The 26483-nt window shown below is 56.9% G+C and overlaps 3 protein-coding genes across 13 annotated transcripts in view; 2 read left to right on the forward strand and 1 right to left on the reverse strand.

Moving 5' to 3' along the window:
* On the forward strand, nucleotides 1–13246 carry RNF207 (ring finger protein 207). 11 transcript variants are annotated; one of them, XM_004768687.3, is made up of 17 exons: nucleotides 49–998; nucleotides 1647–1779; nucleotides 2889–3033; nucleotides 3146–3227; nucleotides 3302–3377; nucleotides 3458–3583; nucleotides 4025–4071; nucleotides 4318–4390; nucleotides 4479–4547; nucleotides 5134–5202; nucleotides 5286–5383; nucleotides 5988–6174; nucleotides 6319–6504; nucleotides 6827–6878; nucleotides 7187–7304; nucleotides 11025–11105; nucleotides 11922–13246. In XM_004768687.3, the coding sequence occupies exons 1-17, from the start codon at nucleotides 808–810 to the stop codon at nucleotides 12091–12093; spliced, it is 1905 nt and encodes a 634-aa protein (XP_004768744.1). In that variant the 5' UTR covers nucleotides 49–807; the 3' UTR covers nucleotides 12094–13246. The 11 variants fall into 11 exon arrangements, 8 of the variants coding, with proteins under 8 accessions (XP_044919577.1, XP_012920083.1, XP_012920082.1 ...); XM_013064629.2 differs by adding an exon at nucleotides 8394–8505 and having other exon boundaries at nucleotides 4–998; nucleotides 2889–3227; nucleotides 3302–3583; nucleotides 11821–11952; XM_013064628.2 differs by adding an exon at nucleotides 8394–8505 and having other exon boundaries at nucleotides 7–998; nucleotides 2889–3227; nucleotides 3302–3583; nucleotides 11922–12059.
* Nucleotides 13137–22510, reverse strand: ICMT (isoprenylcysteine carboxyl methyltransferase). Its single transcript, XM_045063645.1, has 5 exons — nucleotides 22202–22510; nucleotides 21279–21367; nucleotides 20223–20392; nucleotides 19237–19454; nucleotides 13137–16531 (listed from the first exon to the last, which is right to left on the reverse strand). Exons 1-5 carry the CDS (start codon nucleotides 22394–22396, stop codon nucleotides 16349–16351), a joined length of 855 nt encoding a protein of 284 aa, XP_044919580.1. The 5' UTR covers nucleotides 22397–22510; the 3' UTR covers nucleotides 13137–16348.
* HES3 (hes family bHLH transcription factor 3) overlaps nucleotides 21363–26483 on the forward strand; it is a 10291-nt gene continuing 5170 nt past the window's right edge. The window contains exons 1-2 of the mRNA XM_004768692.3: nucleotides 21363–21805; nucleotides 25264–25360. Coding sequence (XP_004768749.2) covers nucleotides 25292–25360 — 69 coding nt within the window. The 5' untranslated portion in view covers nucleotides 21363–21805; nucleotides 25264–25291. The remainder of the gene's footprint in view (nucleotides 21806–25263; nucleotides 25361–26483) is intronic.

Here is a 26483-nt window from a genome sequence, read left to right on the forward strand (position 1 = left end):
CCCCGCGCGCTCTCTCCAGCACCCGGCTGTCTGCCGAGAGGCGGCCGCTGCTCTCTGGCGCCCCCAACCGGCCGTGGAAGAAATGGGGACCCGCAGACCCGCTCGCGTCCCGGCCCCAGCGCGCAGGGAGAGAGCGGAGCTAGCCAGGGGGCCGCCAGAGTCAGGGTCCTCGGGCCGCGCCCTGCGCAGTGCTCCTGCGGCTCCAGGCTCCGGGCTCGGTCACCCCGGGCGGGAGCCAGTCAGCCTCGGACCCTCGCCCCACGCGGTCCTTTCCAGCCTCGGTGTTCCCGCCTCTGCCCTCGGGGCGACGCGCGGAGTGGCTGCAGCCGGAGCCCGTCGTCGCGGTGCAGGGACCGGCCTGGGAAGGGTGGACGGGAGAGCCGCGCCCGAGTAATACTGCGGCCCAGCGAGGAAGGGGTGTCGCCTGCAGGTCACCCAGAGGACACCGGGAGGGGAATTCCTGGGGTGGGAGTGAGGCGAGGTGGGTAAAGTGGAAGCAGGGGAGGCTAGACCTTGGGTAGGACGCACTGCGGCCTGACCTTCCAGGGCCGCCAACGGAGTGCGGGAGAAGAGGGGACCGCGCACAGGACCCCTCCGCACGCCTCCAGCCGGTTCCCCCTGCTCCCAGCGCTCCCAACCCCAGCGCTCCACGACCGCTGGACGCCCCGTCGGGTCCGGGTCTGGTAGAGAGGAAGGAGCCGCGCGGAGGCCGAGGGGGACGCGGGGGCTGGCGGGGACTGGCGCGGGGTCCGCGGCCGGGTCCCCGCACCGGGCACGTCCCGCCGCCTTCCGGAGCTCTCCCAGAAGATGTCGGGAGCTATCTTCACGCCCCTGGAGGGCCTGGGTGCGCTGGACGCGGCGAGCGGCCACCCGCTGGTGTGCCCGCTGTGCCACGCACAGTTCGAGCGACCCTGCCTGTTGGACTGCTTCCACGACTTTTGCACCGGCTGCCTGCGCGGTCGCGCCACGGATGGCCGCCTCGCCTGCCCGCTGTGCCAGTGAGTGCCTGGAAGCCCTAACAGCACCCCCCCCCCACACACACACACACCGGGGCCACCGCCGGGGGATCGGCTCCTTGTGGGAGGGGAACTAGGTGTAGGGGAAGGCTAGGCCCCGGCTCTGCGCTGCTCCCAGCCCGCACCTCTCCGCACTGCAGTGCGTAGGCTCCCGCCCATTTTACAGAGCAGGTTAATGAGGCTGGGAGGGACCGCCGGAGGCCTTCCATAGAAAGTCTGGAGGCAAGAGTGAGCCTAGAACATAGGTCATGTCGCTGCACAGTGCTGCTGCGCAGTTCAGGATCTCAGCGCAGCGGTCATAACATTCCCAGAAATCGACTTTGGAGATCAATTGAGTCTTACGCCAACAGAAGCAGGTTATGTTGCCCCGAGTTGCAAGTGGCGTCCCTGATGAGGGGGAGGTTTCCACCCTTGACACCCCAGGCTGCACCAACCCCAGGGACCCCCAGGATTCACCCAGGAGGAGGCAGGAGGAGGGACAGGGTCAGAGTGAGCACTGGGAGAGAGATTTATCGCAGATGCCAAGTCCTATTTTTAGTTCCAGCCTGGAATGTGGGGGGCAGGAATGGAGGTAGGGAGCTGCCAGGAAGGGGAAGGGGCATTTGGATCGTGGCTGCAGCTTCTCCACAGACACCAGACGGTGGTGAAGGGCCCCAGCGGGCTCCCTCCGGTGGATCGGCTGCTGCAGTTCCTGGTGGACAGCTCGGGGGATGGCTCGGAGGCCGTGCATTGTGCCAACTGTGACCTGGAGTGCAACAAGCAGGCAGGGAGAGCTGGGGGTGGGCTGGGACCGAGGGTGCCAGGTCTGACGGTCCTGAGCTCCCAGTGTGCACCCAACATGTCCTTAGACCATTATCCATTTGGATTCTCCAAAATCTAAGACACCCTGAACCCCAAATGTGGGGCCCCCTTTTACAGGTGGGGAGACAGGTCCAGAGTAAGTGACTTGAAGCACTAGCAGATAGTGGCGGAGGTTAAAGTCATTTGATGTGGGGAGAGCTCACTGGTCCCCAACTAAGGTGGAGTTGTGACCTCCAGGAAGGGCTGTCGGGTGCCCAGGCTTGGGTCTGCCCTTAAGGGCCCACTGCTCCCTGGGGAGCTGTCCGAAGGTACCTACTGCCCAAGGGGAAGTGAGGACAACATGCTGTGGGAGGGGTATTCCTGTCCCCCCCAACCCCAGGCTATGAAAGACCAAGGAGCAGAGGTAGGCTTCAGGCTGGGCTGTGAAAGGCACATGGGACTCTTGACCTGTGAAAGCTGCATGTTGGGGGGAGGGTACCCCAAGTCCTAGGAGGACAGCCCTGCAGGAGCAAAAGCTCGGGGTGTGTTAGGCAAGTGCTGGGACAGGTGAGTTCCATCACAGAGAGATGACCAGCAGGAGATTAGGAGCTGGAGGTAGGGAGAGCAGGGGAGATAATGGCCTTGGATGCTAAAGTAAGGATTTGGGGTTCTGTGCTTTCATAGCCATTGCTGGGGTCAAAGCCACAGCTGCAGCCTGGGACCTGGACTCTCAGCCCTGGCTCTGGCCCAGGGCAGGGGAACCAATAGGCTCTCATTCCCTTCCTTCTTCAGGCCACCTTGTGACTCCAGATGGCCAGGGTGGGCACTGCCATTTGGCTACTATTGAGGGCACCAGGGAGGGCTCAAGCTGGAAATTTTGCTGTAGGTAACACGTTTCTGCCGTGCCCCACCCCACTTCAGGTTCTGTTCTCATCCATGAACTAGGTGTGTTAGAGCGTCAGGATCCCACAAAAAGGATGCCCAGAGCCACCTGCCTCCCCCACGCGGAGACTGACTTGCTCAGTGACAGGTGCGGGCTCAGGCTCCCCAGCGGGTGGGCGGGCTGAGGCTGCGCTGATCCTCCCTCCTTAGGATGCAGAGACCACGTACTTCTGCAACACGTGTGGGCAGCCGCTGTGCGCGCGCTGCCGCGACGAAACGCACCGGGCACGCATGTTCGCGCACCACGACATCGTGGCTCTGGGCGAGCGCAGCCGCGACGTGCTCCAGAAGTGCAGTGAGTGCGGCGCACCGGGCAGGGGCCCGTGTGTCGGGGGCCGGTGGCCGGGATGGCCGGAGCCGGACGGGGGCGGGCCTGCCCGGAGCCCTCACCGCTGCTCCCGCCGCAGCGCTGCACGCCGAGCCCTACATCATGTTCTCCACCGACAAGAAGTCGCTGCTGTGCATCCGCTGCTTCCGGGACATGCAGGGGTGGGTAGAGGGAACAGGAGGTGAGGGGGCTGAAGGGCGGCCTGGAGCGGGGCTCACGAGCCCGCTCCCCGCAGGGAGAGCCGAGCGCACTGCGTGGACCTCGAGTCAGCCTACATGCAGGGCTGCGAGCGGCTGGAGCAGGCGGTGCTGGTGAGCGCGGGAGGGCCCGGCACCGGCACCGAGGGCGGGGATGGGCGCCCCCCGCTGGGCTGAGGCCGCCCTGTTCCCAGGCCGTGAAGGCCCTGCAGACGGCCACCCGGGAGGCCATCGAACTGCTGCAGGCCATGGTGGAGGAGGTGCGGCGCAGCGCCGCGGAGGAGGAGGCTGCCATCCATGCCCTCTTCGGCAGCATGCAGGTGAGGGGTGCTGGGGTCCCGTGGGCCCGTGCTGCGCAGCCTCACCAGCCGTGACCCCATGCCCACAGCACCCCACCTTCCGCTACCAGGGAGTTTGCGGTGTAGTGGGGTGGCAAGCAAGGAGCGGCTTCCAGAAGTTCCTTAGTCACGTGGTCAGGAGAGATCCAGTCCCAGGCTGGTGCTGGGGGGAGGGTTGGGGAGGGAAGGTGTCCCCCAGGAGGTCCCCCGGGGCTCTCAGGCGGCCTGATGCAGGAAGGAAGGGCTAGGAGGCTGGGGAGATGCAGCCCGCTCCAGCTGCGCGTCTGGGGCCGGGCATGGGTGAGTGCCAGGAGGTGGCCAGCTCAGCAGGCCGCTCCAGCTGCGCGTCTGGGGCCGGGCGTGGGTGAGTGCCAGGAGGTGGCCAGCTCAGCAGGCCGAGTCAGAAGCTGCTGTCCCTCCCAGGACAGACTGGCGGAGAAGAAAGCGCTGTTGCTGCAGGCTGTGCAGAGGTGAGTGATGGCAGGGTCTCCGCTCCCTGCCTCTTGGCCTCACTGCTTGGACTGGGTAGACCTGGCCCCACCCTGGGAGCAGGACCTCTGGGTGAGGAGGGCAGGGTGCCCCCGGGTGCAGGAAGTGCTGACAGGGAAGGGTGCACAAAGGTGGTGGGGAGATGCGGCTTCCGGCTTCTGAGGTCCCCACTAGGTGGGGGCGAGCAGCACTCCCCACCAAGAATGGGCTGCCTGTCCCTCCCCCAGCCAATACGAAGAGAAGGACAAAGCCTTCAAGGAGCAGCTCTCCCACCTGGCCACTCTGTTGCCCACCCTGCAGGTGAGGGGAGCTGGGGGTTCAGGGCTGGGCACCCCAGGCTAGAGGCCTCCCTCCCCTGGCCAGGTCCTGAGTAGGGTCCCTCCCGCAGGTTCACCTGGTCATCTGCTCTTCCTTCCTCAGCTTGGCCAGTAAGGCTGAGTTCCTGGACCTGGGCTACGTGAGTCCCCCCAGCTCCCGAGAGAGCTCTCCCCTCCCCGCCAGCGGCCCACTCTGCACACCAGACTGCCACCTCGGGGCGTGGCAGCCTGCCCCTGGGCAGCTGCACCAGGGCTCTCCTGGGCTTACCTTCCCCTCCCCACGCCATCATCAGTGAACCATTTAGCTGAGTCTCTTTTAAAAGGACAGTGAAGGGGCACTGGGTGGCTCAGTGGGTTAAAGCCTCTGCCTTTGGCTCCGGGGTGGGGAGCCTGCTTCCTCCTCTCTCTCTGCCTGCCTCTCTGCCTACTTGTGATCTCTGTCTGTCAAATAAATAAATAAATAACATCTTTAAAATATAAGGACAGTGAAGCCTGGAAGGGAGCATGAGCCTCCACTGCCCCAAAGTGTAGTGTGTCTACTGGAGTCCAGTCACCCCCAACTTTCCTGTGGATTTGGGGGCTGGGGTGGTGTGGGGGTTCTGGGACAGTCCCAGGGAGGGCCTGGAGCCCCCAACGCACAGCAGGTCAAATGCCAAAGACAGCCCTGCCTTCCCACTCCTCACCTCCCACCCCTCCCCGAGCCTGAGCACCCCTGTCCTGCTGCAGGAGCTGATGGAGAGGCTGCAGGCCATCGTCACCCGTCCCCAGCACCTCCGGCCAGCGCAGGACAGCAAGGTGCACGGGGCGGAGTGGGCTGGGCTGGGCTGGGGGGACCAGCCAGTACAAAGGCCGCCTCACCACCCGCTCCTGCCGCCCAGATCACTAGCGACCACCACGCGGAGTTTGCGCGCTGCCTGGAGCCGCTGCTGCTGCTGGGCCCGCGGATGGCAACAGGTGCTGGGGCCGGCACCAGCACGTGAGCAGCGGGGTGCGGATGGGGTGGGGGGTCGGCCGAAGTACCCATTGCAGTGGGGTCTGGCGGCTTGCCGCCCTCCCCAGATGCCGAAACCTGGTTAGGGGAGGATGGGGAGGCCCCGGGGCTGTCCCCAGCTGCCACGGCAGCCGCCACCACCCAGGACGCGACACACAGGGACTGAAAGGAAGGGGCAGCTTGAGCTAAAGGCCTGACTTCCAGGTCTTAGCCTGGAGACCCAGCAACACAGGAGGAGTTAGGGGAAATGCCCGAGCTGGACGTATGTGCTAGGGACCCCAGGAACCCAGGGGACACTGGGCATCAGGCCAAATGTCCAAAGTCCCACGTGTGAGTGAACAAAGTTAACCCTGGACCAGCCCTGACGCGTCCTGATGGACTCTTGTCTGTACACAGACACTTCCCTGGGGAGTTTTTAAAATACCATATGCTGATGTCCTAGTACTGGCCCGGGGGGCTTCCTGGGGCTATTTCAGAGCCCCTGGGTGGTTCTGGCGTGCGGTCCAGGGGGAGAGGCTCAGAGCCTGGAGAAGGGGAAGACTCTCTCACTGCCCCCTCCCATCTGCATTCACACTGGCTCTCTCCTCAGGCTAGCAGCGGGCTCAGGCCCCAAGGTGCTGATGGGGCCCAGCTGCCCTTCCCCAGCGGGAAGGATGTTGGGGTCTCTGGTCCGAAAGCCCACGCCGCACCGGTCCATCAGCACCAAGGTGCTGCTGACGGAGGGGGAGGACACGCCGTTCTCAGAGCACTGCCGCCACTATGAGGACTCCTACCGGGTGAGCGGGGGCCAGGGATCTGCGGGCTGGGAAAGGCCCCACCGCTCCCTCTCACCAAAGTGCAGTGGCCAGATCTGGTCCTGGCCTCGAGGGCCCCCGCGGGGAGCACAGCCAGGCAGGTGTTCACTGGGTCTCCCTGCACAGCGCCTGCAGGCAGAGATTCAGAACCTGAAGGACCAGGTCCAAGAGCTGCACCGGGACCTCACCAAGCACCACTCGCTCATCGAGGCGGAGATCATGGGAGACCTCCTGCACAAGTCCCTGCAGGTGGACGCGCAGATTGCCTCCGAGTACGCTTCCCTGCAAGGGATGAGAGCAGTCTTCCAGGAGGTAGCGGACCGTGCCCGCCCCCGCCCGCCCTCCAGCCCCGCACCTGACTTCCCTGCAGCCCCGCCGGTCAGCTTGAACACAGGCTACCCCAAGCTTGAACACAGGCTACCCCAAGACCGGAAGGGGAGAAAAGGAGGACCTTAGTCTGGCCCATCATGAGGCCCTCGTGTGGCCGGCTCTGGAACTGGGGTCTTTGCTGCCTAGAATCACATGAACTAGCTGGGGGGGCCCTAAGGCCCTGAGTAGCTAGAGGACAGAAATGCCACCAGTGGAAATTAAAGCTCATGGCCAAGGGCAACATCCAACTCACTTTCTCTTTCAGATTTGGGAGGAATCCTACCAGCGGGTGGCTAACGAGCAGGAGATTTACGAAGGTCACAGGCCACTGCTGCTGGGTGCACCCCTTTCCTGGAGCTAACCCACGTGCTGGCAGGCGCAGGAAATCAGCTACCTACTAACCAGATACAAACTCCCATGCTCTTCCCCGTAGCCCTCGACTTTGCCCCACAATTGCTAATGCCCCAGGTCAGGCTTCAGGAAGCAGAATGCCTTCACAAGTCTTACGTTGCCCTTTAATTAAAGAGGCAAGCGCTGAAGTGGTTAGGATACTTAGACGGTATGAGGCTTGACAGTGAGAACCTGAAGACAACAAGACCCAGTGCTCTGGCCTTGGCTCCCACAGCCCAGCTCCATGACCTTCTCCAGCTGAAGCAGGAGAATGCCTACCTGACCACCATCACCAAGCAGATCACGCCCTACATCCGCTCCATTGCCAAGGTGAAAGAGCGGCTGGAGCCCAGGTGAGACCAAGGGGTGTTCACAGGACAGCCAAGACACAAGGATGTGTGTGGGAAAGGTGCCACACATTCAGAAAAGCTCTTTTCGGGAAGTCGGTGGGTCAGGATATGAAGGTTCACTGGGCGTCTGGGCAGACCATGTTCTGAACATCTCCAAAAACACAGAATGAGTGGGCTGCTTTTGAGTTTCTGCTTCGAGGCACAAAATCACTCCCTCTAGCCCTCAGGAATAGATCAAAGCAAAAGATACTTCTTGAGGGTGTAATGAGGGCCCTCAGCAGATCCCAGCAGCAGGACACGGAGGAGAGAGCAGAACGTTCTGACTACATGTTTAAGCCACATCTGGACAAGGCTGGGCTCTCAGCACTGCACTTGGGCATCAAAAGGTGTTCCAATGGCAGAGGGATGTTGGTGGCAGGTCCTCAGTATGCCTGCTTCTTGAGTCACCTGGCCCCAGGGTGGGTTGGTTGCCCTACACGTCTGGAGCACAACGGTCAGTCAGCCTGACCTCGTCCCCTACCACCTTCTTGGGAACTTCATTCGCCTCACCCCTGTCTTCTATCTGTTTCCTGTATCCCATGTTTCCTCTTTTGTGGTTTGGTGGAGTCTACCCCTCCCCACCATAGTCCTTTGAGCAAGTGTGCACAGGAGGTCTATAATTTGGAGAGCACCAGTCTGAAATGTCTTTATTCTGCCTTCACTCTTGACTGATAGTTTTGCTGGGTATAGAATTCAGATTGAAATTCTAGACTGGGGGGCGCCTGGGTGGCTCAGTGGGTTAAGGCTCTGCCTTCGGCTCAGGTCATATTCTCAGAGTTCTGGGCTCGAGCCCCACTTTGAGCTCTCTGCTCAGCAGGGAGCCTGCTTCCCTCTCTGTCTCTGCCTGCTTCTCATCTCTGTCAAATAAATAAAATCTTTGAAAAAAAAAAAAGAAATTCTAGATTGAAAATTATTCTCCTTTGACAGCATCACTGTATTATTTTCTAACTTCCAAGGCTATCTTTGAGAAGTTTGATGGCATTCTGATTCTTAATCCTTGTGACAAGAATATTTATTCTCTTTAGAAGCTTGTGGAATTTTCTCTGGTCCCAGGGTTCTGAAACTTCCCACTGGTGAGGGTCTACTTCCGTCCATCAGAAAGAACCCGGTCTTTGCAGTCTGGAAGTTCACCTCCTTCAGTTTTGACACACATCTTTTTGAACCAGTGAGTTGATTTCACGTTTTCTCTTTCTGGAATTTCTATTACTGGATATCGGCTCTTCCAGGCTGGCCCTCTGATTTGCTTTCTCTGGCTTTTCTTCTCTTTGTGTCTCTGCTGTGCCTTCTGTGACATGTCCTTTTTCTCCCAACTCTTGTACTGAGTTCTTCACTTTTGAAGAAAATTTCCACAAGCACTTTTAAAAACTTCATTGTTTTCCAATTCCAAGAGCTCCTGCTTTGTACCCTAGACTTGTCTTTTTTGCAGCCTTCTGTTGTTTCTCAGATGTGTCTTAACCCTCTGAGGCTGATAGTGTTTACTGTTTCTTTCTTCCTTAAATCTGTTTCCCCCACATGTTGGTTTAGGCTTTCATCTTCCGTGTTAAAGGCTTCTCTCCAGTCGTCTCTGAGCACGTGCTCATAGTAGGAGCTGGTGGGCAGGGGCGGACCGGGTAATCGGAGCATGTGGATGGCGCTTCAGAGCTTGGGGTCAGGCCAGGCAGGGCTTTTCTCTGTGTTTTCCGTAGTCTCTTCCCTGGAGGCTGTCCTGTTAAGCATTTGCAGGCACACAGTTCTCACCTGTGTGGTACCCTCCGAGACTGGCCCTTTGGTGGGCTGTGGGAGGGGCAGCTGCTCCGCACTAAGGACCTTGACTGTCACCCCACTCCCTGCTTCTGCGCTGTCCTCTCTGTTGCAGAGGCAAGGGGGCGCGCTCGGGTGTCTCCCGTCTGCTGAGGTTGTTAACCCCTGACCACATGCCCTCCAGCTTCAAAAATCTGGGTGTTATTCTTTTCTGTTCTCGACCTGGAGAAGTTTCTTCCCCTATTGTTTTGGCCCCTTTACTAGAGTTTTAGCAACTTTGAGGAAGAAGGAAAATTAAAGTGTGTGCAACTGTATGTTCACCCAAGCCACAAGTGAGCCTCCTGACTCGGGGACGTCAGACTCGGCACAGCTCTGCACAGTCCTGGTGGCGTCCGGGTCTACCCAGGATGGGCTGCAGCGTCTCCTCAGCGGGCATTCAAAGCCGTTCACTCCACACACTGCACAATTCCATTTATAAAACCTCCGAACCAGACACACCTGCATCAGCAGTTGAGATGCTGATGATCCCCGGGGGCCTCTGGGTGGAGGTGACGTTCTGGGTCCTGCCTACCCAACTTATTCAGGCTACGCACACGTACCAGCCTCGTTCTTATCATTGGTGCACATTTCCTTCTGGGTGCTCTGCTTCAGTGCGAAAATGGCTTCAAGTAATGTGCTACTGGCTGCCTGGCTTTGTGGGGGAAATGGCGCCTGTGATCCGTTTTGGCAAAGCGCAAGCAGCTCAGGCTAGAGCCTGGCTCCTGGAGGTTCGAAGGGAGGAAGGAGGTTGCCTCCATCCCTTTCCAGGGCCCCATTTTCCAGGTGTCTGGTGCTGCCGCCTCTGCTTCCTCCCCTTGCACTGCGGGCAGCCCCACCCGCCCCGAGCCCGCTCCTGGGGCCGGTTGTCCTCAGGGGCCTCTGGCTGCAGCCCTCGGTCTCTCAGTAGTGCTCACGGCCGTCCTCACCACACTCCTCTCTTTCTTCCGAGGCAGCCCACACCTGTTTCCCTCCTGCCGCTCAGGCTGTCCCTTCTTAGGCTGTCTGGCCACTCTGCCACCTCTGCGCGGTGCCCAAGCGTCAGCTTTCCCCACGGCCCAGTCCTACGGCCTCTCCCCATCCCACACCCTATGCTTAAGTGGCTTCACCCAGTCCCAACTTTAAAATCCCACTGTGACACAGACGACCTTCAAGCCCTCCCCAGCACAAGCCCTTCTGAGCTGCAGACCCCTCTCCAACGGCCCCTTCCTGGGGGTCTCCACTTGGACACATCACAGGTGCCTCAGCTCCCCCAGTGACAGGACTCCATAACCGTCCCCCCAACCCAGTGAGTGACACCACAGCATCCAGATGCCCCAGTGAGAAGGCCAGGGGCCTTCTGATTCCTTTCCTTTCTTTTCCTCACCTCATTTCCAACAACCCTGAGTCCTGCTGACATGACTGTCTCAGGCCATAGCTGTCCCCATGGCTGCCCCAGGCCAAGCCACCGTCACTGACCATCTCCGGCCCCTCTAGGGTGTTCCATAGCCAGCGGTCTTAAAGCCTAGAGTTCCCATCACTCTGGGCCTGACAGCCCTTTTGGGACCCTCCTTGTCCCCCTCCAACCAGACTAGCCCCTCACCACACTCCAGTCACAATGGCCTTTCAGTTCCCCAGACAAGTCAGACGAGTTCCCCCTTCCCATCCTCTGCCTGGACCGCTCTTGCTTCAGACTGTCCGAGAACCTCTCCACACGGGTCCCTGCTGCCTGGCCCCGCGGCGCCTTCTTCCCAACCTCCGCATGTCTCCTGACCACAACGCAGCTGTCCCGAGAACAGCCCCAGCCCTAGTCAGTATCTGAGGACCAAAACCCTAGGCAGGCCCATGAGTGTCTCGCTCAGTTGGGTTGTCTAGAGAGCTGCAGACAGGCTGCCTTCAAGCCTGCTGGGAGCTGTTTCTCTCCCTCAGGCTTCAGGCACCAGCGGACCCACAGTCGGAGCCCCCACAAAACACGCACGATGACGGCGCCAGTGGAGAGACACAGGCCAGGTAAGGCAGGGCTCTCTAGCCCAAGTGGCGAGCGATTCAATCTCAGAGACAAACGTGGGGCACAGAGACAGGCCCCGGGTTTTCTTTCCCATCTGGTCCAGACTGCTGCTGACCAGCTCCCCGAGCTCAGCAGGGTCTGTTCGTAACACTCGGGGCGGGGGAGTTCAGAGGGCGGATGTGGCCTGCGTTCTAGAATTCTAAGTGGCTGTGGCTGCGGCCTGCGGCACTCCCTCCGCCCAGGGCTGCGCGCCCTGCAGACCGGCCCGCACGCACGCACACCAAGCGCCTTAGAGTCTCTGAAATGAGAAAAAGTGACTCCACGCGAGAGCATCACTGTTCACTGGAGATGGTGTCCGCCGAAATACCTGCCGCAGAAAGAGAATGTGCTGGAAGACACAGGACGGGCCCAGGCTGGTCTTCCAGTATTCTGCTCTCCCTTAAGTGAGCTCGCCATGGGTGGGGCAGAGAACAGGGTAAAAAAAAATCCGAGCGGGCCGAGCTCGCCGGCACAGAGCAGTCTGCCGCTCTGCAGACCAGACACGGGTCTCAACCTTGCTGCCGCCAGGTGTAGCCCAGATGCTCCAGCGGAGCGTCCGTTTGAACCTGTTGTCCCCACAAGGCTCTGAGAAGGCCTGAACCGCACTTGTTCAGGCAACTAAAACTCAGTAACCGTGAGACTCTTTCAGGGGACGATCTGGTTCTGGTTTACCCACAGGTGGTCCCCAAAAGTCTTCCCATTCTGAAAGCCTCGGCCCCCGTGGATGTTAGTGCTGGCTTGGGGGTGGCCAGTAGAACTCACATCAAGTGTCCCTTTAGGAATGACCTGGTGAGTGTCACAGAGAAGAGAGAGAAAACATCAGAACCTAGAGGGAGCGGCCGGACTCTGAGCAGCCCCACAGAAGAGCCTCTGCTGAAGAGGAAAGATGCCCCCAGACCCAGACAGAAGGATGGGGGTGACGTCCCCCTGTGGAGGGAGCGTCCGACTTAGCAAATGGGACCGGCCCGGAGGGGTGGTTTCACAGCCCACACATCAAGACTGGGATATTTGAGAAAAGGCTGTTCCCTTCATGAAACAAAGTCATCACAGAACAGCAGAAAAACCCAAAAACTCTGACAGGCCCTCATTTCAGATTCTTTGGCCTTAACTTAAGCTTCACTCTTCCCGGTGTCTGCACTGCACTGCATGAAGCCCTGGTCCTCCTCAGGAGGCTGGGGACTGGGGATGGCATCCCGGGCCACGTGGAGAAGCCCCTCGCTCCTCGGGCCCCTCCCAGGTGTCTGTGGGCCCAGCGTGCACCACCCCGAACTTGAGATCGTGGGACTCTGGCACAGGGCAGCACCTGCCCTGCCTCAAACAAATTCATTGTCCCTGAGCCACAGCCCCCCACCAGTAAGCTGTGCCCGGGCACAGGCTCAAAAACCGTGGCTCCGGTTTTCTCCTTTCACACAAGGACTGAGCTCACGGAGCAAGACACGGCTGGCGGTATGTGTGGCAGGAGGCAGTCACAACTTCTGTGCTTTTTCCTGCTTTTCCAGACGATGGTCACTCTCCTGTGTAAAGGATGACCCCGAAGTGACTTTTCTCCAGTGGTTTCCACTCCTGCGTGGTGCCCTTTCTCTGAGATGAAATTTCACCAATGCTTAAGGAGGAAAATCAATCTGGATGACCTAAAATTTCATTTGGGAGATAAAAATGTCCAGTCACATTTTAAGCAGATATCCAATTGTTCAATGGTTTCCAGCAGCAAATGGCTTCCATGTGCCAGGGAGACCAGCACGTCAGTACCTGACAGCATCGCGTCCGTGTCCAGCACCTCTGCCCCTGCTGTTCTGGGGCACAGACATGCTCCTTCCACAGCCTCACAAACCCCCCGGGGCCTACAGGGCAGGAGGAACTTGTCTTAATGGACTGGCTATAGAGATCAGAATTCAGAACTGAACTGAGTGGGCAAATCACATCTGGTTTCATGCAGCAGGTCCTGGACATTTCTTAGAGGTGACATGATGACATCCCACACAACCACGCTACGGTTCATAGTGAAATCAAGTACAGTTTTATTTAAGAATTGGAAAGAATATTCAGTATCTGTGAAAGAAAATCCAATTTAAAATATTTAAATAAACATTTCTGCATGTAAAAAGAGTAGAATAATTACTCCATTAAATTACTCTCCTAGCTACGGGACGGCTTCCTCTAGAGCAAGCGCTTGGGACCACCGCCCCGATGGCTGGCGCTCCAGGCCCAGGGCAAGGCAGCGAGCTCTCACAGCAGGGCACAGAGCGCAAGCCTCCCCCACCAGCCTCATCAAGCCACTACGGAAGCAAGGTGGCGGTGGGAGATCACAACTATCTAAGGCAGTAAGAAAGTGCAGAGAAGGGACAGTGGTTTACTGTGCCTGTGACGGAGGGACTGCGGCCAGAGTGAGCCTGGGCTACGGCCGACCCTCCTGAGCCTAAGCTAGTAACACGAGTACGCTTTAGGAGTATTTCCCTATCATGTCAATTATTCAGAGTGTTAAATAAATGCAAGGGATTAATAAAGTTTAGTCTCTAGGCTTGAGAAGCAGTTCCTACAGATGACGGCCAGCGGGGTATGCCGCCTTTCGCTTTCAGCCGGGCTCGTGCTACTCACTGTAAGCTGCTATTCTCGGCCCCAGCCTGCACATCCTCAGAGACGGTTTCATTTCACGCTCCTTCAGAGTAGCTTTGTTCCATGCACTGCCTTTTCTCCGTTTAAGAATCTCCACTTTAAAACCCACAATGGAAAAAGTCAGTCATCTCTTGACAGTTTCTTAATTTGAGGGAACTGGTGACGTGGCCTTTACCCAAAAAGCTTTAGGGAATACCCAAAAAGCCTGTACTTCATTAACCTGATTCTCTGCCGGGTACAATGTCACTGCTAAATTTATAAAGTTAAAAATAATCGGAGAATGTCAGTACTAGATGAAAGTCAATCACCTGCCAAGTCTTCCCCTAAGTAGCTCATCTTCTCTCCCCCAAGTAACTGCTGACTTCTACCCTGGGTGTACAGGTCGGGGTGGAGGGGTGTCTCCCTACTCCCGCCCACGGGACTGCTCTTTAAAGCCCAGGCGGTGTAACAGCAGCATCTCACTGCAGAAACACCAGGCCTGCCTCCTGAGCTCAAGGGCCTGGCAGCAAGGTGGGCTTCGCGAACTCCAGCAGGTGGACAAAGCTGAGATCACTTTCTGTCACTAGGGGCTGTCAGGAGCTGTTCTCCATCTATTAAACACAACTTCACAGTGCCCCCCCCCCCCCAGCCCCGCACCTGGGGGGAATGAATGCTGGGTCCAATCCTGTTAGATGCAGCACAGAACATTCCCTCAAGAAGGTCGGGATGGCTCTCGACGCCCCAGACACACCCTCCTCCAGTCTGCAGTCCCGAGGAGTGGCGTAGACTTTACTAAGCGTGGTCTGGAGAGCAAGCCAGAATGGATTCGACTCAAGTTCCCAGAGTAAGAGCATGTCGACGTCCCACTGGGGAGTGTTCGTACCAGAGGGACCGGCTGCTGAGAGCTCCAGCAGCGGCCTCGGCCGGCCTGGCTGCAAGGCCCTCTCGAGGGCTGATGGCAGGGTCCACTCACACCAGGAGAGTGGCATCCCAGGAATCAACAAACCCGTAAACCTCTTTGGTATATATAATAACGAAAAAATTAATTAGGCCATGGAATCTAGAAGTCAGTACTACTTCTGAGTTGGTAACACGCTCTTCTGAACACACAGCTCCAGCGTCTGGTGCGGCCGACCGGGTCCGCCTCTGCGCCATCTCGTGCGGTGCAGATTCCATTTAAGCCATCTCTCCTATCTAAGGATCAGAAACGTCTGACGTTGTTCTTCTAAGTTTTCACAACACCCCTATGAGGTAGGTGGTATCGACCCCATTCTACAGATGGGGAGTCTAGGCACAGAAAGGTTAAGTGGCTCCTTGAAGCCGCCGGGCATGGCCGCTGGGCATGGCGTGGCCACCGGGCAGCTCTCGGCAGCGGCTACTGCCAACTGCAGGAAGGATTTCGTGCTGAGACCAAGGCCCTCTCTTGTCCAGAATTAAACCAGGGTCTTAAAGCTGATGCAGTTAAAGCCAACCACTCTCCCCAAACTTGAAAAACAAAAATACTAATTCTCAGTTGGGATCATTCGTTCTATTTAAGACTTTTGTGAGCTGACTTGCTTGAATTGTATAGTTATATATGCTCGAACAGTCTGTCATGGCATTAGAGTTGGTGGAATTTTGAGAACAGAATATAGAAATCAATAGTTAAGAGATTTCAATGGAAAACACAAAATATAAGCGGTGATGCAGTAAGACTAAAACCCCAAATAAACGGAGAGTAATACTTCCCAATGGTTAACAAGGCCTTACACAGAGCCGGGGTTCAGTTAGCATTTCTTGGATAAAGGAAAAATGTCACATCTTCCAACACGCCTGTCACTGATAACAGCCCCCTCTTGGGAAAAGAGCAGGAGCCAGGACCCCGGGGAAAGCCACAGGGGCCCACAGTCTCCCCGGCTTGGGGTGCCCTTGTTAACACAAAGCCACTCAGCCAAAGCATCCGGAGGTGTCCATGCTGCCTTTCTGCCAAATAAAAGTTGGGGCTTGAAGCACTAAGCCCCCTTGAAATTTATACCGCTATTTATAAAAAATAGATATGTAAATACGATTAAATATATTAAGAGCCAAAGTGCCTTATAAAGAATTATCTTTAAAACTGTATAGATGCTCATGCACTAAGCACAGGAATAAGGAGGTCAGGGCTGTGCCGTCTGTGTTGTTCCGTGAAGGATTCTGAATGTATTTCTAACACTAAGCACTGCTGCCCACATACCCCTTCCTGCCAAAGAAGCCTCACTCAGGGATGAGCGAGCCCCCCACTCCCAAGGGGTCCTCGTCACACTAAATGCCTCGTGGGGGATGCTGCGCGGCCTGGGCTGTCACCAGGGCCCTTCTAGGGGGTCAATGTCGAATATTGCTGTTATTTGCTCCTTGTCCATCTTCAATCTGTGTCCTACCTTGATTCAGCCCAAGAACAGATTGCTCTAGGGTGTGGGTCCTTTGGTCCTAAGGCCTTCTGACCACTGGTCTCGAGTGATATTCCAGAAGAGTAATTGGTGACATATAAAATGGTTCAGAAAATCCATTCTGCAGAGCGGCTGACAGGGGGGCAGCCATGGCCCAGGCCATGTGCAGTGTGAGGCCTCTGGGTCCGGCCTGGCCCGTTCCAGCTGTGTTATAGCTCGACCTTGACCCCTTTTATAAAAGGCAGCCCTGTGGGCACCCGCTTCTTATACTCCAGGTACTCCTCTCCAAAAAAGTGAATTAACGAGATCTCCTCTTCTTCTGTTCGATCTCGGAAGAATCGCCACACTGTCAGAGCGTAGCCAATGCCACAGATGGGATTACACAGCATCACCTGGCGGAGGACACGAAGGTGATCAGGGTCAGTTTCCTGACACCAAGCACTTCAGCAGCACCTGTTTCTCCTGAATATCCACCCAGGACTTCCTGCCAACAGCCCAAGAGACTCTCAGAATACTACTAGGGTCTTTGAGACCTGAGGCCGTTCACTGAAACCTTACGTAACTCCTTTCACATTAGAGCTAAACAAACACTGAGCACTGTAGTTTTTTTCTAGACACTTTTTGGTGGTTCCTCTTTTTTTTTTTTTAAACATTTTGTTTTTATTTATTTGACAGACACAGATCACAAATAGGCAGAGAGGCAGGCAGAGAGAGGAGGAAGCAAGCTCCCTCCAGAGCAGAGAGCCTGATGTGGAGCTCGATCCTGGGACCCCAGGATCATGACCCGAGCCAAAGGCAGAGGCTTTAACCCACTGAGCCACCAGGCACCCCTTGGTGGTTCCTCTTATATGAGAGAGATCTAAAAATTAAAAGACCACCTTTTCATGGGATGCCTGGGTGGCTCAGTAGATTAAGCGTCTGCCTTGGGCTCAGGTCATGATCCCAGGGTCCTGGGACTGAGTCCCACATCAGCTCCCTGCTCAGCGGGGAGTCTGCTTACCCCCCGCCCCCGCCTGTGCTCCCCCTGCTGTGCTCACTCCTGTGCTCTCTGACAAATTAATAAAGTTTTTTTTTTTTTAAAGATTTTATTTATTTATTTGTCAGAGAGAGAGCGAGCGAGAGCGAGCACAGGCAGAGTGGAAGGCAGAGTCAGAGGGAGAAGCAGACTCCCTGTGGAGCAAGGAGCCCGATGTGGGACTCGATCCCAGGACGCCGGGATCATGACCTGAGCCAAAGGCAGCTGCTTACCCAACTGAGCCACCCAGGCGTCCCGACAAATTAATAAAGTTTAAAAAAAATAAAAATAATTAAAAAATACAAGGCCAACTTTTCAGATTTCAGTCCTCAGGGCAGGGGGCAGCAGCTCCCGACCCCACCCCAGGTGTGAGTTCCTGTGGAGCTCCCAGCCTGCCCCTTCCCGGTCCATGCTCACACACACACACCCCCCTCACAGCTACCTCGCCCCTCCTCCTCGCCCCCTCGCCCTAACCCTATACCGCATACAGTGCTATTGTGAAATCACCAGTCTTCAAACCACTCCCTTGCCCAAACCAAGAAAAGCTGTGCCTTAGTCATTTCCTCCAGCCCCCTTCCCCTGGGCTGTACCCACTTGAACTGCCTGTCCCCTCCTTACTCATGTGCTTTTCCCACTTTGAGAACATCTTTCCCCACTGAGACACTGCCAAACAACCCCTCCAGGCCAAGAACATCTCCCCGCTCTCAGGAACTTCTGTGCTGTGTGGGAAACCTACCACCCCACCCCTGCCCACTCTGACAGACCCCCACGGACACATGTGCTCCCCAAGGGGGCAACTTCCACCCAGAAAACCAGGTACATGCCCTCAACTTCTTATTCCCATCACTGCTTATGGGGTACTTAGCTGTATTTCAAGCCCCAGCGAAGCTCTTTCCAACCAAGTAGCCCTCACAGCAACCCCCTGAGGTGGCACTGCTGTGCTCAATGTGTGAGGGCAGGCAGGCTAAGCGACCGACGCGGAAGCCAGGACTGGCCCTGTTGGCGAGCCTGGAGCCTGTGCCCTCACAGCCACCACACCCTGTGGTGGGGTTTCCCAACTGCAGGCCTCAACCTGTTCCTGAGCCCTGAAGCCCATTCATTGCATCATAAATAGAACTACAAATAAGACAAGAAACAGTGTATTTTATACTTAGTAAGTACTATCCTGGGAAAGGCCTGTTCCACTTTTATACACGTGTGTGTACTGGGTGACAGTGTGAAAAGATCTATGGTCACAGAGGGGGGCAAACTTCATTCCTAGAGCACTTCCCTATGCAGGCGGCATTTCTGGCAGATGACGGATTCAACTACCGTCAGCTTGTTCTCAGGGAATACGACTGCTGATGCAGTGTTAGGTTTCAGAAATGCAAGTATTAAAATAAGTCCTGTGTGCACTGCCCTGCCCCTTCTACACCATTGGGGGTCACCAGAGAGTCCCCAACAGACCATGCATTGCCAGTGGAATGCTTGGGGGCCCCAGACTGGATTTTCCCAAAGAGGTGAGGAGTTCTGAAGCTCTGGTCACATTCTCTGGCCAAGTATTTCTAGGACCAAGAGAACATATTTAAGAGGCAACGGGCAGGAAACAAGGCTTGGTCTGCAACCTTAGACAGAATAAACCTCTGTAGCTCACATTAAGTCTAATCCAGACCTTGGCCTCATCAACAGCAGCTTCTAATGAAATCAGAATCCACTGGAACAGCAGAAGGCTCTCTCTCCCCAAAGCCCCATCTCTGTCCTCACCGAACTGGAGTGCTCCAGGTCTAAGTTAAAGAAGCAGGGAATGGGTATAGCACCTAGAATCGTCAGGAGCTTACAAGTTTAGGACACCCAGATTTTAGGTATATAGTAAAAAAATGTTAAGGACTACATCAGTTCTTTTGCATTTTATTTCGTTCTCACTCAAAACACGACAAGGGGCAGATGCACCTATTTAAAGGAGACCAACAATCTAATAAATCCACTGAAATCCACTGAATTGGACACTTTGAAATGGTGAATTTTATGGTATGTGAGTTATGTCAATTTTAAAAAAGTAAAAGAAATTAAAGGCAGCCAATTCTGTCAATTCTGATACTATACCTGGGTTCCAATACTCCAGTAAAACCACCCAACATAGGAAGGGTGCCGGAACCAAGCGTACACTCCACTTGTCACCAGAGTGTGGGTTTCTGATTTCTCATTCTGCACCACGTGGTTGAAATTGGAGCCAGCTGTGAACATCGCCGCTTTCCTCAGACATTCTCCAAAGACCACCATCAGCAGCCCCATGGCACTGAGCCAGGTGACCTGCTTCAGTTCTGAAGGAGAGACATGGGAGAAACAGGAAGTGAAGACACCGGACGGCGGTGCTCACCCTGTGGATGCTTAAAATTAACCTATTTTTCCAAGACTAGCAACATTAGGAAACATGCTAGTGGGCAATTCGCATTTGTCATCACATTAAGACTTACTTATAAGCAAAACACATGCCCCTAAGTTGTGCTGTTCATCTGTTTAAAGTGCCAACAACCCACCAGAGCATCTTGGCAAAGACCTGATGGATTCCCCATCCATGTTCCTCTGCCACATGTCCCACTGCTTCCCTGGGGACAAGGAGAGCTAAGGGAAGCAGAGAAGCATCTAGTGTCTCCCGCCCTGGCTCTTTACTGAATCCTGGGAACCACATACATTTTACTTAACTGGCTGCGGAAAGTTCAATCTGAGAGCAGGTTTCAGATGTATAGCTTTTTGTTAATAAAATCTTCACAAGAAAAGTCTTAAGTCACAGAAAATGAACAGATGCAAGTCTCTGTCAAGTCAGAATGACAGCTACCACGGGTTGGTACGTTAGGTAGTGTGGCATGTTACGGCAGGCTTCGGGCAAACGGTCAAGCCGTCCTCCATTCAAAATCCAGCAGTGGAATTCACAGGCTCTGCTTGTCCTCTATAAGGAGCTTAGTGAGGACTGAGATCTGGGGAAAATCACTCCGGGAGATTATACCTGAGAGGTAAACCCAAGTCACTGCCCTCAGGCCTGCACAAAACCACCCTTCTCCCTTCTGGAAGAGAAAGCAGGACACACTGACCTGGCCAAAAGATATTTTCTAGTGTGAACTCTATCCAAGAAGAAAGAGCAGCTACTGTGTACTCCAGACTGTGATTCAGGAGAAAGGAATCCAGGGACAGGCTTTTGGGGTTATTGACTGCTGTGACTAAGTACTCCGAAAAATGGAACAGCGACAAGGAGCACATATACCTGTTTAAAAACAAAAAGACAGAGAGGTAAGCTGGGGCAAGGGAATCAAGTCGGCCCTAACTCAAAGTACGAATCTGGGTCTGCAGAACTGTCCCTGGCTTCTACGAGAAGACCCCGTTGCTACCTCTGTGAGAGCGGACAGCAGGCACTGCACGGAACAGGCCTGCTCAGGTTTGCAGAAGGTGAGGTTTTAAAAGGACTACGTGTGGGATGTAAAAGACCAAACGAACACAGGTAGGGAAGGCATTATGGGCCCGTCAGTCTGTTAAAAACGATACTCCACACCCCGTAAAATATGAAAGAGGAGCATAACAAAAACAAAGCAGTGACGTATGCTGACTACAAAAGTTCAACAAAACAAGTCAGTCCAGCAAAGACGGATTAGATGGCTCCGAGTACTGACGGCAGGAGATAAAGCTTTTTACCTTGAAGCCACTGGTTCATATCCAGGTCAGGGACTAGAAGGCTCAAGGGCCTGAAATCCTAGTGGAGGGGACAATCCTACACTGGCCGTGGGAGAGGCACTAGATGTGACCTAACAGAAATCAGAGATGGAAAAGGCCCGTGAAGAAGAGCCTGAGCCTTGCCCCTTCCTGTCACCGAGGACCTGTACCCTCTGCTGGGAAGGGCTCCTGATATTACCGATGCGGGCACCTGCCGGCCCGGCGCCAGGCAGACCCGTTTCTGCCTGCAACAGAAGCAAGCCGTGGGCACAAGCTCTCAGGGTCCAAGACCTAGGAGTCTAGGTGGGAGGCAGAGGCCTGACAGAATCCTCAACAGCCTCCCGCCACTCAGAGATGAGACGGGGGATGAGGAAACACCACCTCGGGCCGCCCGATCCTCCCACCCTCGCCTCAAAACCATTAGTCCCCCAAGTACTTCTTACCAGCCAAAGTGATTCCAAGAAGAATGGCTGAAACTTAGCAACACGCCGCAGCCGAACACGAAGCCAAGGAAACAAGCTCGGATGGCTATCTGAAAGCGACGCAAAAGCAGCTCAGTCACCTGGTGCTCCCGGAGCGCACATCCCACTTCTGGGGATAGGCAGACCCCGGCAAGCCAGGGCGGCCGCCGTGCTCAGCGACCACACGTGAAGCTGCGAGCGCTGGGCCCAAACGCCGCGGCCGCCGCGGTCCGGCCGTGCGGCCTCTCGGGCCCTCGGGCTTCCTCGCACACCCGACGGGGGTCACCAGAGACCCACCTCTGGGCGCGGCTGTGAGGAGCAGCCGCCCGAAGCGCCCAGGGCAGGAGCCTCCCGGTTGCGGCTGCCGTCGCTAGGATCCCAGCTGCCGCCGCCCAGAGCCGCGGGAAAACCGCAGGCACCCCGATTACCCGCAGGATTCTCCCGAGACCACGCAGCGAGGCGCGGCTCCGAGCCTCTGCGGGCGCCCCTGACCGGACCCTCGGCGGCAGGTAAGTCTCCGCACCTTCAATCACGTCAAAGAGCCGCGGGCGCGCTCCCTCCGCACCCCACGCGCCTCTGCCGCGGCTGCCGAGCAGCGCCAACTGCGATTTCCCACCCACTCCGGCCGAGACGCGGGGCCCGCGCCCCTGGAGCCCCGAGCCTGGCGAGGCTGCGTCCCTCCCGCCGCCTCAACTCGCCGACGAAGAGCACGCCCAGGGGAAGCGGGCCCGTCCCCCGCAGGCCCAGCTCCCGACCCCGACCGGACCGGACCGGACCGAGCCCGCGCGCCGTGCCCAACCCGCCGGGCTCCCGCCCTCACCCCGGCCCCGGCCCGGCCCGGCCCGGCCCGGCCCGGCCCCGGCCCGCCTCCGCCCGGCCCCGGCCCGCCTCCGCCCGGCCCGCACCTGGTACCGCGGCGGCCGGTAGAGCAGCAGCAGCAGCGCGTTGAGCCCGGCCACGTAGAGCGCCAGCCCGGTGCGGCCCTGCAGGCCGGCGCGCGTCAGCAGCGGCAGCGCGAGCACCGAGGCGCCCAGCAGGAAAGTGGCGAGGCTGAGGCGCGCCTCGGAGCCCGGCGGAGCCCGCGCCGCGCAGCCCGCCATGACGCCGGGCGGCCGACGAGCGGGCGACGGCGACGGCGCCGGCTGTAGCCCGGGGAAACCCGCCCGCCGCGCCTGCGCACTACGCCGCCGACGCCGACGGGGAAGTGCGGCTGCTGGGAGCCGCGCGCCTCCCGCGAGCTCTCGCGATACTACCGCTCCGCGGGCCCGGTCCCCAAGCTTTTGCGGAAGCGTCCCGCCCACGGCCCCGCCCCGTCCGTGGCCCCGCCCCGCCAGTTCCCCGAGCCCTCTCCCTCCCTCCCCGCCCCCCGGGATCCCCCGACCCAGGACAAGGGGCGAACGGCGGGCGGGGCCGCGGGGCACCCGGGTCCCGGGCCGAGATGTGGCCGCCTGCGTCTGCCAGAAAGGAGCCCCAAACTCAAGAATGCCCCCGTTCGAAGAACTCGAAGCGACCCCGCCCTCGGCCAGCCCCGCACGGTCCCCCCGCGAAGCTGACACCCTCGGGCGCGCAGGCGCGAGCTGGGCCGCGCGGGGACCCTGCCCCGGAGGCAGCCGGAAGCCCGCACGGGGACCCTGCGCGCGGGGTGACCGCCCATTTCGGTTCGCGGTGAGGGAGAATGCTGGCCGTCGTGCCAGAGCTCAGCAGACACCCGCTTTTAAAAGGCAGAGTAAGGAGCTTTACGGGGCGACCCTGGCTTCGCTTAGGGGAGCAAAAGCAGACGTGTGAGCCTGGAGAAACCGTGGGAGTAGAAGCCACAGTTTTTTAAGAGCGGTCATCTTCGGGTGACACAACAGTGGGTGACTTCCACTGTCTTCTGTGTTTGTTTTTGTATTTTCCATATTGTGCACAATCAACAAACATTACTTTTTAAATCGGAATTTTTAAAAAAGTGTTCATGGCCTCCCCCAGGGGAGCTCCCAGAGGGGTGATGAAGGGGAAAGACGAGTGGAGGAGAGACTGGAATAAACTATGGAGGGGTGGGAGTGGGATAGGAGCCAGGGAAGAATGGAGAGGAGGGAAAGGGACTCCCAGGAGGGGCCTGCGGGTGGGTGGGCAGAGGGCCGGGGGGCCACATGGGAGGGATGCTGGAGCTAGGTCTTGGGGCACTCAGGGACTGGCAGCTTTAGGCTGGAAATGAGAGCAAGGGCATCGATGGGGGGGGGCGGGCACCAAGTTGGCAGACTCAGGCAGGAGAAAGGAAGCCTGAGTTGGGATAGGGGACAGGCCCCGGGAGAGGCTGGAGCCCAGAGCAGTGGGTCAGAGAGTGCTGAGACCAGGCGGGGTGTGCACTGCAGGCACCAGCCCTGCATTTGAGCTCCGAGCTGCCCCAGCCTCTTCTGTCCCCCCACGACCTGGCAGGAGGCCTGGTGTCTAAGCAGCTGAGCTCAGGGAAGGAGGGAGAGCCTGGGATTGAATCTTCGTCTCAGCACTGCCAGGGCCCAGCTTTGTTACCTTGGACAAATCATCTCCAGATCTCAGCTTCCTATAATCAATACAGGAATCCTCATTTCACTATCACGTGTTGATAACATTCTGCAAAGCCCAGGACCACGTTTAAATGATGCTGAGGGGCCCCTGGGTGTCAGATGGCTGAGCGTCTGCTTTCAGCTCAGGCCATGATTTCCAGGTCCTGGGATCAAGCCCAGCCCCGTGTCAGGCTCCCAGCTCACTGGGGAGTCTGCTTCTCCCTCTCCCTCTTCCTCTCCCCCTGCTTGTGTGCTCTCTCTCTAATGAATAAATAAAATCTTAAGAAATAAAATAAGTGATGCTCAGAAAACATACGCTAAGCTGGGCTCATGGGAATTGAAAAGACTTAATGTTTTTAAAATCCAAAGTTGCCTAGTTGCAGTACCATGTAGGAGGGAGGCATGGTGTTGCTGGGTGCTGAGAACTCACACTCCCAACACTGCCCCCAGTTTCTGATGCTCTCACCCAGACTCAGTACCTCGCCCCCAATTCTGGGACGCCTCAGGGACCCCAGAGAATAATTGCATCTTCACTCCTGGGAGTGAGTCTGGTCCTGGGGCAGAGAGCTGCTCCCAGGAAGCTCCCTTTTCTGGCCGTTGCCATCTGCTGTCCACACTGCCTTAGGGCCCTGATGCACCCCAGGGACCATCCCCATTCTGGGGGCACAGGGTGACTGGAAATCCAGTTTGGTGAGCCTGAGCAACACTCTCTTCTCTATCCGTGACCTCCCTGTAGACCATCCCTCTCCATCAGCTCCATCTTGGAGAAGGAAGAAAGAGGGGAAACAGTCCCCTGCCAGGGATGGCCGGACCAGAGGGAAGGGGGATGTTTAGAAGTACCTGGAGTTGCCGAATCTGTCAGGGCCCACGGCTCACAGAGCAGTAATGTAGGAAAGAGGCAAGTAAGCAAATATGTGCACACAGTGGCATAGACCCAGAGAAACTGAGTCACACACAGATCGGCGGATACCCAGAGAAACAGTAATTCACAGAGCGATATGGACAGAAACAAATACACGGAGACCTGCTTTCCTAAACCGAGAGGGAAGCAATCTGATCAAAAAAATCCACTCTGGGTCCAGTTCTCCAGTGTCCTCCCCAGGCACGAGAACAACAAGCCCATAAAAATAGAAGAACATAAAGGTAAAATACTCAGCCCTGGGATGCCTCTCTCGCCTTCTTTTGTAAATAAGCATTTGAATGTGTTTTGTTCTTAGAGCCCAGAGGCATGCACAAAGGGAGCCCTTTCTCATGCAGGAAGGCCCCTCTGCAGGGTCTCCCCTGTGCCCCCCTCGTCCTGCCTTTCGCCCACCGGCCGCGGTGGCTTTCTACCCTGAGCTTAAGAGGGGATTCCTCCCGTTTCAAGAGTCCTAAGAAACCGCCTCGAGTCTCCCAAGTTAAACTGCAGGCTGAGATAAAATTACCCTCTTTTTCTTAAACAGGGTTCCTGGATGGAGCAAGGGAGAATGTATGGAGAGGGGATCCCCAGAGCAAGCTGGAGGCGTCACCAAGCCCCTCAACCTACACCAGCTTCCCAGGGTGAGAAGTTTGTTCTTGTCCAAACTTGACGCCACATAAAAAGTCTGAGAACGGGCCTCCCCCTCTTTCCTGCTGGTGGGTCCCTGGTCAGTTGTTGTTAGAGGGGGCCTCCTGGGGGCTCCTTGTCACTCAGAGGTCCTCTGTCCCATCCACTTCCCACGTGGAAGCCAGGAGGGGCCTGTTCAGGGTAGCTGCTGCTCTCCCCAGGAAGGAACCCTGATCCTCCAACGCTTTTCTTCTCCCTCCTCTGGCTATTCTGGGCTCCAGGCATGAAAGTCCCCTCTCTCTAGTCTGGAAACGGGTAAATGATGCGTAATTTATGAGCCCATCAGCCCGAAGTGCATAAGTCATATGTGCACAAAAGGGCCGGGTAAATATTTAAAGATTAGAGCCAGCTGGGGAGAGACACAAAGGTCTAGGACAATAGGGGTGTCTCTGAAGTCACTCTCTCTGAGCTGGGCCAGCCCGGTTCAGTGTGGAGGCACTCAACGCAGTCCCAGCCTTTGTCCCTTGGAGGGCCCTTGGCGGCCGGGCTATTCGGAGTCGAAACACAGCTAAAGAGAGTTAAACAATCGCGGCCTCTCCAACCCCATCTGGAGACAATCGGCTGAGTCATTTCAGAGTTTTGCTGTGTCCCGATAGTTAATTACATGAGGCAATCACTTCATTCCACTTTGAAATGCATCTGCAGAGACCCACAGTGCCTTTCTCTCCCCCCTCACCCTCGGTGGCCTCTGTGGCACTCACCAGTTAGCTTTCAATGTCTGGGTGCTGGAGGAAGGGAAGGGGCTCTCGCCCAGGGTGAAGGGGCTAGCAGGGCCATCACCTGAGAGGGCTGGTGGAATATCCGGTCCGGCTCCTGTCCTGGGACCTGCAACTCCACTCCCTACCTTTCCAGAGCTCGGTTACTCTGTAATGTTCTTTCTTTTGCCAAAGTTGAGAAAACCCACCGTGGGAAGGGAGGTCACTTTTTGCCTAAATTCTCAAGTCGGAGGAAGCTGAGAGCTCTGAGTATTCTTGGAAGCCCCCAGAGGCCTCCAGAACTATAGAAGGAATTTTTTCCTTGAATGAGCAAAGGACAACCTGGATCTCCCCAGCGCTTTGCCAGAACTTGTGCTCCTTT

The sequence above is a fragment of the Mustela putorius genome, unplaced genomic scaffold (assembly GCF_011764305.1).
Source record: "Mustela putorius furo isolate JIRA1106 unplaced genomic scaffold, ASM1176430v1.1 tig00003853_pilon_pilon_pilon, whole genome shotgun sequence".
Taxonomy (NCBI): Eukaryota; Metazoa; Chordata; class Mammalia; order Carnivora; family Mustelidae; genus Mustela; species Mustela putorius.

Coding starts and splice junctions, on each gene's coding strand:
- RNF207 (XM_013064627.2), top strand. CDS start 808: ATGTCGGGAGCTATCTTCACGCCCCTGGAGGGCCTGGGTGCGCTGGAC. Junction 3,584..4,024: donor CCCTCTTCGGCAGCATGCAG/GTGAGGGGTGCT, acceptor TGTCCCTCCCAG/GACAGACTGGCGGAGAAGAA. Junction 4,391..4,478: donor CTCTGTTGCCCACCCTGCAG/GTGAGGGGAGCT, acceptor TCCCTCCCGCAG/GTTCACCTGGTCATCTGCTC.
- ICMT (XM_045063645.1), bottom strand. CDS start 22,396: ATGGCGGGCTGCGCGGCGCGGGCTCCGCCGGGCTCCGAGGCGCGCCTC. Junction 21,368..22,201: donor ACCGGCCGCCGCGGTACCAG/GTGCGGGCCGGG, acceptor CGTCGCTTTCAG/ATAGCCATCCGAGCTTGTTT. Junction 20,393..21,278: donor TCTTGGAATCACTTTGGCTG/GTAAGAAGTACT, acceptor GTTTTTAAACAG/GTATATGTGCTCCTTGTCGC.